The sequence below is a fragment of the Bison bison genome, unplaced genomic scaffold, assembly GCF_000754665.1.
Source record: "Bison bison bison isolate TAMUID 2011002044 unplaced genomic scaffold, Bison_UMD1.0 scf7180017864082, whole genome shotgun sequence".
Lineage (NCBI taxonomy): Eukaryota > Metazoa > Chordata > Mammalia > Artiodactyla > Bovidae > Bison > Bison bison.
Genome location: NW_011494654.1, coordinates 229784 through 239268, shown reverse-complemented (window position 1 = coordinate 239268; position 9485 = coordinate 229784). Strand labels below are relative to the sequence as shown.

General features: G+C 47.8%; 1 protein-coding gene across 1 annotated transcript in view; it reads left to right on the top strand.

The window, feature by feature from the left end:
• LOC104987096 (SLAM family member 9-like) overlaps positions 1-8961 on the top strand; it is a 13542-nt gene extending 4581 nt beyond the window's left edge. The window contains exons 2-5 of the mRNA XM_010837858.1: positions 3493-3834; positions 5991-6263; positions 6989-7255; positions 8536-8961. Of these exons, the coding sequence (XP_010836160.1) occupies positions 3493-3834; positions 5991-6263; positions 6989-7255; positions 8536-8615 (962 nt within the window). The 3' untranslated portion in view covers positions 8616-8961. The remainder of the gene's footprint in view (positions 1-3492; positions 3835-5990; positions 6264-6988; positions 7256-8535) is intronic.
• Positions 8962-9485: the final 524 nt, after the last annotated feature.

The window sequence follows — 9485 nt, the reverse complement described above, 5'->3', positions numbered from 1 at the left end:
TGTCAGACTTTATTTTTCTGGGCTCCAAAATCACTACAGATGGTGACTGCAGCCATGAAATTAAAAGACGCTTATTCCTTGGAAGGAAAGTTATGACCAACCTAGATAGCATATTCAAAAGCAGAGACATTACTTTGCCAACAAAGGCTCGTCTAGTCAAGGCTATGGTTTTTCCTGTGGTCATGTATGGATGTGAGAGTTGGACTGTGAAGAAGGCTGAGTGCTGAAGAATTGATGCTTTTGAACTGTGGTGTTGGAGAAGACTCTTGAGAGTCCCTTGGACTGCAAGGAGATCCAACCAGTCCATTCTGAAGGAGATCAGCCCTGGGATTTCTTTGGGAGGAATGATGCTAAAGCTGAAACTCCAGTACTTTGGCCACCTCATGCGAAGAGTTGACTCATTGGAAAAGACTCTGATGCTGGGAGGGATCGGGGGCAGGAGGAGAAGGGGACGACAGAGGATAAGATGGCTGGATGGCATCACTGACTCGATGGATGTGAGTCTGAGTGAACTCCGGGAGTTGGTGATGGACAGGGAGGCCTGGCGTGCTGTGATTCATGGGGTCGCAAAGAGTCGGACATGACTGAGCGACTGATCTGATCTGATCTGATCTGATGAGACTGGACGCTGTGATCTTAATTTTTTGAATGTTGAGTTTTTAGCCAGTTTTTCCACTCTCCCTTTCACTTTCAACAAGAGGCTCTTTAGTTCTTTGCTTTCTGCCATAAGAGTGGTGTCATCTGCGTGTCCATGGTTATTGATATTTCTCCTGGCAATCTTGATTCCAGCTTGTGCTTCATCCAGCCTGGCATTTCACATGATGTACTCTGCTGCTGCTGCTAAGTCATTTCAGTAGTGTCCAACTCTGTGCGACCCCATAGATGGCAGCCCACCAGGCTCCTCCATCTCTGGGATTCTCCAGGCAAGAACACTGGAGTTGGTTGCCATTTCCTTCTCCAATGCATGAAAGTGAAGAGTGAAAATGAAGTCGCTCAGTTGTGTCTGACTCTTAGCCACCCCATGGACTGCAGCCTACCAGGCTCCTCCGTCCTTGGGATTTTCCAGGCAAGAGTACTGGAGTGGGTTGCCATTGCCTTCTCCGATGTACTCTGCATATAACTTAAATAAGCAGGGTGACAATATACAGCCTTGATGTACTCCTTTCCCAGTTTGGAACCAGTCTGTTGTTCCATGTCCCGTTCTAACTGTTACTTCTTAACCTGCATACAGATTTCTCAGGCGGCAAATCAGGTGGTCTGGTATTCTCATCTCTTGAAGAATTTTCCACAGTTTGTTGTGATCCACACAGTCAAAGGCTTTGGTGTAGTTAATAAAGCAGAAGTAGTTATTTTCCTAAACTCACTAGTTTTTTCGATCATCCAACAGATGTTGGCAATTTGATCTCTGGTTCCTCTGCCTTTTCTAAATCCAGCTTGAACATCTGGAAGTTCTCGGTTCATGTACTATTGAAGCCTGGCTTGGAGAAATTTGAGCATTACTTTGCTAACATGTGAAATGAGTGCAATTGTGTGGTAGCTTGAACATTCTTTGGCATTGCCTTTCTTTGGGATTGGAATGAAAACTGACCTTTCCCAGTCCTGTGGTCACTGCTGAGTTTTCCAAATTTGCTGGCATATTGAGTGAAGCATTCTAACAGCATCATCTTTTAGGATTTGAAATAGCTCAGCTGGAATTCCATAACCTCCACTAGCTTTGTTCCTAGTGATGCTTCCATAGGCTGAAGGAAACTGGGAGGTAGGCATGGCTGGACCAGAAGTATGGAGCTCAGCTAAGGCCCCAGAAAGGAAGCAGCTCTTGAACTAAGCTTAAGGAATCACTGTACTCAAGGGTGAGCATAGCTCCTTGATCAAGGGTGGAATTCTTCCAAGCTGGACTGAAGGTTCTGGGCCAACTTGGGACAGGAAGATCCATCTGGTGTCAGCACTGCCTTGGCATGCTTCCAGTCAACTTGCACATTCCTCCAAGTGGAGCCGGAAGAGCTGCATGGGAAGAAGGAACAGCAGGTCATAGGGTGGATTCTGTGGTGGGCACATGGGACACTGCATGTCCCCCAGTGTGGAGTGCCCACCCACAGCATAGCAAGCTCTCTCCTACTCCTCGTCACCACAGCTACTATCACAGGACTTCTCAGTTCAACTTTCAGCAGAAAAGCCTGCACCAACTAACTTCAGTGACATTGAAAGAGTGAGTGAGTGTTAGTCGCTCAGTCGTGTCTGACTCTTTTCAACCCCATGGACTATAGACAGCCGGGTTCCTCTGCCCAGGGAACTCTCTAGGCAAGAATCCTGGAGTGGGTTGCCATTCCTTTCTCCAGGCGATCTTCCCAACCCAGAGATTGAACTCAGGTCTCCTGCATTGCAGGCAGATTCTTTACCATCTGAGGCACCAGGGAAACCCTCAGTGACATTAAGTATCTTGAATAATACCATAATGAGGTATTTACGTGATTGTCTCATTTAACACAAAATCCTGCAAGATGACAATCCTGTTTCACAGGTTAGAAAACTTGGACTCAGAGAGGTTAAGTAACTTGCCTAAGATCACACAGCTAGCACTTGGTAGAGCAAGGGCTTGAACACGGGCAGTCTGACTAGTGCCCTGGAGTTACACTCTTCTCTCAAGTGCATTATAGGCTGGTATCCAAATGCTTGTCCCTCTCACCATGCTTAACGTGGCCTGGCCAGCACAACACTAGCCCTCCTGCTCTAGAAAGATATGTTCCCAGATTCTGGCTGCACCTTAGAGGAGCTGGCTTTTGTCTCAGAAGTGGCCAAATAAGCAATTATGGGGGATACTGCAAGGCAATTCTTGCATGGATGTGACTGGGCTGGATGATTTCTGTTCCTTTTCCCCAAGAGATGGACTCACAGAAACAGTAGAGATGATCCAGCTCCCTCCCCCCACACCAGAGCCCCTCCCAAGGATTTTGCTTACTCTCCAGGACACTTAGTACCTGCAACCTTTAGGACAGCCTTCATTGATTATTTCCTTATATGTTAATTAATTAATATAAATGTGGAAGGAAACCATTGTGGTGTGGAGGTTGTTGTTTTTCAGTCACTGTCATGTCCGACTCTTTGCGATCCCAAGGACTGCAGCACACCAGGCTTCCCTATCTTCTGCTACCTCCCAGAATTTGCTCAAACTCATGTCCATTGAGTCGGTGATGGACTCTCTCATCCTCTTACATCCCCTTCACCTTTTGCCCTCAATCTTTCCCACCATCAGGGTCTTTTCCAATGAGCTGGCTCTTTGCATCAGATGGCCAAAGTATTGGAGCTTCAGCTTCTGCATCAATCCCTCTTGAGTTCTAGTTCTGTCTATAACTAGCAATGTTGTCTTGAGCAAGGCACCTATATTCTGTGGGTCTCTATTTTCTCACCTATAAAATAGGAATACTAATCATGGCCCTGACTCTCCTTCAGGCCTGCTGTGAGCCTTCAATGTAACAGGCTGTTCTCTGTCTGCAGGACCAGGGGCTTCCAGAGCCCCCATGGTGGTAACTGGGACCCTGGGGGGCTCTGTCACTCTGCCCCTGCAGCTGCAGGATGGACAGCAGGTGGAGAGCATCTCCTGGGTAAGTCGCTCAGTCCCTGGGGCAATAGCCACAGTAACCTTGGTAGAAGCTGGAGGACCAGACACCTTTCACCAGGAAGAATCACGGTACTGGGGTCGTCTGAGTGTGGTGGGCCCAGACCGCTCCCTGCAGATCAGCCACCTGAACTGGGCAGACGCGGGGTCCTACCGAGCCCACGTTAATCTTCGGAGCTCCCGCCTCACCCACACCAGGGAGTACAGCCTGCATGTCTATGGTGAGTGTCCAGGGTATGGCAACAGGTGGGTGTGTGCGTAGCCTGTCTTTCAGTCACTTTTATAGCCTTTCCCACTTCCCTTTTAGAAACAATTATAGTTTTCTTTCTAATTATGAGACTAACATGTGCTTAACTGAGAAAAACATGGAAAGTAGAGTTGCCTGGGAGAATATCCTAAAAAATGTTGATGGCTGGGATGTGTCCCAGACCAATTGCAGTTAAATCCCTGAGTTTGGGCAGAGAATGGGATTCTGGGCCCTGAGAACCAGCTTCTGCCACAACCGACTCATGAGGTCTTGAGCCTCCTCCTTGCTAAAATAGAACATTACCTTTCGTGAGAATAAAATTCATGGGAAAAACGCTTTGTAAAGCTCTGCACAGATGTAGGAGAACACTACTATCATATTCCTCAAGGAAATGTCAGTGATTGTTTTAGCAGGGGAAACTACAAAGAATACAGTGGGGCGGGGGTGCCAGGCACACACAGCAGCAATGTTGGCCAGTGAAGACACAGTCAGGTACTTTTAGATTTAGCCTGCTTATTACTTATGTAGAGAGGGAGAGGGGCCAAAGGGCTCAGATCCCTGGGTCCTCATCCCACAGCCCAGAAAGGATGACCCTGAGGCTAAAGGGGCCAGATGACCATAATGGGAGTTGCTGAGAAACCAGTTCTAGACTGCAGAGAAGTTTCATAGTCAGCAGCTCTGTTCTGTGGGGATGGAGCAGGAAGCCTGGGACCTCAAGACATAAACAGTCTCATGACAGCCTCCCAGGAGGGACCAGTGCGAGGCCTGTGGGAGATGGCTTCAAAGAAATGCCTCACAGGCCACCCACTTCTCATGTTCTGGGAGGATCACAAGGCCTTTGCAAGACTTGGATTAGATGTGATTCCAGTCTTTGCCTGAGGAACAAGGTTGCTGTGGATGGTAAGTTCACCAGGCAAGGTCACCAGGATGCTGTGGCTGGAAGGTACCAATGAATCATGAGGATGAACACAGGAAGATGAGTGATTGCAGGAAAGTGGAGAACCTTCTCATACAACTTCCTGGGTTATGGAACAGGGAATATTCCTATTATTAATAGATGAAGGGTTTTTTTTGTTTTTTTTTTTTAAACTTGGGTTGACAAAATTGCCCTGGTCAGGTTCACACAGTTGGGGTGAAAGCATTTCTGTCATAAATTGGCTTGGAATGACTATGGCCCATTCCTCAGACAGAGCAAGGGAACACTGGGTGGTGGGCTGTTGGGACCTGGGGTAGGGCTGTTCACCCAGAGATGGTGGGAAAGCCCCTCTCACTGTGCTGATGGCTGTTTTGGTAGGACAAGCTCAGTGTGGATTCTGAACAGGATATAAGGCTGTGCTAACTGATCAGAGTTGGGGTCTTCCAGAGATGGTTTCTGGGGCAACAGTTATGATAAAAGTCCAGATTTTAATGCTTCAAGGGCATTTCCCAAGTCACGGTTGTCCCATGACAGCTTTGCTGGCAGGTAGGAAAGTGCCAGTCACTCAGTGGTGTCCAACTCTTTATGACTGCATGGGCTATACAGTACATGGAATTCTCCAGGCCAGAATACTGGAGTGGGTAGCCTTTCCCTTCTCCAGGGGATCCTCCCAACCCAGGGATTGAAGCCAGGTCTCCGCATTACAGGCAGATTTTTTACCAGCTGAGCCACAAGGGAAGCCCAGGTAGGAAAAAGGGTTTTTATTTCTAGGCTAAAGAGATAGATAGCATATTAAAAAGCAGAGACGTTACTTTGCCGACAAAAGCCCATCTAGTCAAAGCTATACTTTTTACAGTAGTCAGGTATGGATGTGAGAGTTGGACCATAAAAGAAAGCTGAACGCCAAAGAATTGATGCTTCTGAACTGTGGTGTTGAAGACCCTTGAGGGTCCCTTGGGCTGTAAGGAGATCAAACCTATCAATGAAGCTACTACTTCATACTATTGTTCTGAGAATCAGAGGAGATATTAAGTGACACGTCTTATAAAGCCCAAAGCTCTAGAATAGATGTGGGCGGATTCTACCTCTGTTGCTTGTTATGTGTATTCAAGGTGGTGCAGGGTCTTGGTGGCAGCACTTCCTACTTCTGCCCCATGAAGGGAAGGCCCAGAGCAGTTTCCCAGTCCTCAGCTGGTTCTTTTTCTGACACACAGAGCCGCTGGCCCAGCCCCGTGTCACAGTGAGCACCAGGATTAGTGGGAATGGACACTGCCTCATCATCCTGACATGCGTGGCAGAAAGCAGAGGAGGCACTGTGACCTACAGCTGGGCGCCCCTGGGACCCCAGACCGCTGTGTCCCATGGAGGGTCTGTCCTGAGTGTCAGCTTGCGGCCTGGGGATAGCGCGCTGAACTTCACCTGCATGGTCAAGAACCCAGTCAGTAACAGTAGCTCCCTTCCCATTTTGGTGCCGCCTTCATGCACAGGTACCTGGAATCCGAGCATGTACCCTACTTGACAACTCTGAAATGGAAGGTGGAGGAAGGAGTCCTGTCCCCTTCAGGCCCCGAGGAGAAAGGCAAACACTCAAGAGAGAGTGGGTGGGCCAGAGTGTGTCTCAGTGGTTGGGGAGAGGGAGACCCACTGGAGTCGAGGGGGAGGCTGGAGGGGTCTGGGCAGGAGGGGCTGGCTAGGATCTGTGGCTGCCCTGAACAGGCAGGGAGGCCCTGACGCAGAAGCTGTGGTTTTCTCTCTCCATCTGCAGGGCCAGGAGTCCAGGGTGGTGAGGAATCAGTAGGGGAGACAGTGATCGGCATCCTTGGGAAGTCAGGCACTCTGCCCCTGGAGGTCCCAGTGGGGCAGGAGGTAGAAAAGGTTACCTGGAGCTCTCGAGGCCTTGTTGCTATTTTGCGACCAGGACCGGCAGGGGAGCCAATCCTGGTTGCTGGGACTCAGGGACCCTACAGCTAGCGACTGAGCATCCCCTGCCACAACTACTCTCTTCAGATCAGCTCCCTGAGACTGCAGGACTCTGGGCCCTATAGAGCCTGGATAACTCTGCATAGTCCCCCAGTCAACATCACCAAGGATTTCATCCTGCATGTCTATGGTGAGGGGGTTAGAGAGCTTACGTTTGAACTTGATCTTCCCTCTCCTCTGCTTGGCCAGCCTGGAGCCTTCTCATAGCTTGAACTTTCCTTTCTTGGCACAGAGAGACCGCAGGAGCCCAAAATCACAGCCAGCTCTCAGATCATGAAGGATGGGACCTGCTTCATCACTCTGGCCTGTTTGCTGGACCAGGCTGGAGAGGATGTTCAGTACAGCTGGGACCCCCAAGGCCAGGGGGCGGTTGTGTCACACGGGGGAACCACTCTCAGCATCTCCTGGAGATCTGGGGTCAGCGATAGCTATCACTGTACAGTCAAGAACCCCGTCAGCCAGAGCTCCAGCTCCATCTCCATCAAGCCCCTCTGCTCAGGTAACCGCTTCCTTCTGAGAACCCTTCTTTCCCAGTCCAGATTCTCAGCATGCCTGCCTGCCTTCCTTGGGGTTCTGGGAATGATTGAAGAAAAGGAGGGCTGGGTTAGTTTGCAACAGGGAGCATCTCTGGGGTGGCCGGAGATGAGAACCTGGGAGCTCTGCTCACCTTCTGTCAGCCCTGTGTCTAGATGTGCAGCAGGCTCAGCTGGGTAATGGCTCGTTCCTGGGGCTCCCTGAGGAAAGCTGCTTCATTCACCCCATTCAGTGCTGCAGAGCCCCTGGAGGAGGGGCCCCAGACCTCCTCGCCTGTGAAGCTTCTGCCCTTCTCCTTGCCTGTAGCTTCTCTGAGAGGGCATTGGGACTGTGTTCCTCTGGTGGGCAAGGGTGGCTTCTCCTGGCTTTCACAGGCCACGGCAGGAAACCAACTCAGTCCCAACACACCTGTCCCTCTTGTCTTCTCTGCTGACTTCTGAAGAGGTTGTCTCTGCTTCCTGTCTCTTGTTCCTCACTAACCATCCACTCTTCAACCCCTTGTGGCTGGTTTGTTCCAGGGGCATCCTGATGGCTGAGCTCATGGGTTACTCCTCAATTGTTATCCTTGACCTGCTTTCCTCAGCCACCTGGGCAGCTCTCTCCTGGACTTTTTCTTTCCAGCCATCATCCTTTTCAGGACTGATGCTGTCCTTTTTCCAGGCCTCTCCCTGCACCTCTTCTTTTCTTCCTGTTGCCAAAGGCAGAAAGTCAGACATTATTTAGAACACTTATCTTCCCCATGCTACCTGCCCTTACTCACACCTTCCTTGCTTCACATATTCTTCACCTGGTCTCCTAACTTCTCTCCCCTCCCAATCACCCTCCTGATGGTGCTGCTAGGGGACTTCTAAGTGAAAGAAATGCTTGTGTTTCTTTTCTGCTTCAAACACTTTGGTGTCTGCCCAGTATCTAAAGTACAAATATTTTAGCACCTCTTTGTTCATAAGCAACACACATTTACAGAGCATTTTTAAGGCCTGTGTTGTTCTAGTCATTGAAGATACAGTGAAGAAGAGGTCTGGATAAATTCCCACCCCTTGGGGAACTCACAATCGTCACCACCTTCAGCTAACTCTAGTAAATGACTTTAGAACATGGAGCATGCTGTAAAATGGCCTTTGTGCATGCGTGTCTCCTCAACTGAATCATGACAAAGCCCATGCTTACCTTTCTCTGCACCTCCAATTCCCAGCTTGTAATAGATGTTTAAACTGTGATCCTAACCTGTGATCATTGTTAATTCAGGTTCCTTCCTACCCTGCTGCCTGAGGAAAGAGTTTCTTCTCTTTTTGATCCTGGGAGCTTTGCAGATTAAACAGATTTGAACTTGACATGTGGAAAAGCCAAGAGTAGGAATGTGAAAAGAAGGTCACTCTGTGAAATACAGATAAGAAAGTCTACACAGAGAAAGAAAGAGGAATGTGGCCTGATACCCAAATCTGCAGGTGTGAGAAAGAAACACTTGTATTGCTTAAAGCAGGAAACCAATTTTGTTTGCAAACTGAGTTCAAAACAATGAAGAAACAGCTATGTATTTTCTGTTTAAAACCATCTGCCTATGTTTTGTTTAATTGTGTTTTCACATGTTCAGAAAGAAAAGAGGCTTATTCAATTTAAGAAAAATTGAATGGTTTGAAATATAATGATAATAAAATTGTTAAATATTGTGCATAGATATTATTTTTTGTTAAAATTTATGTAAATGGGCTCAGAGGGCCCAGATTCAACTTAAATTTTGTCTCCTTGGAGCATTCTTTCACCACCTGATTTAAGCAAATCTTCCTGGGTCATTGTACCCAGTTGGTTTTGTCAAATTATCACAATTTGTAAGTATATATTAATTTGTTAGTTTACTTGTTTTTTGTCTATCTCCCCCACAAGACATTCAGCCATTGAGGGTTCTTGGCTCATGGTAGACATTTCAATATATATATATTTTTAACACATGAATGACTAGGTGGATCAGAGTTGAGAAAATTCTTTTTAAGATTTGAGGACTATTAGGAAGCTTCATAAAAATTGGAGTCCTATATGATTGTGTTTTTTTTTTTCCTTCCTGCTTTTGATAAAAGGAAGAAGAAAATGGAATCTTTAACCTAAAATTTCCTTGAGTGTTCAATAGCTAGCAAAAGAAAGAAGTTGGAGGTTTTGACAGCAAGCTGCTTTGAAGTGCTAAATAGATTGCTCTAGAATTA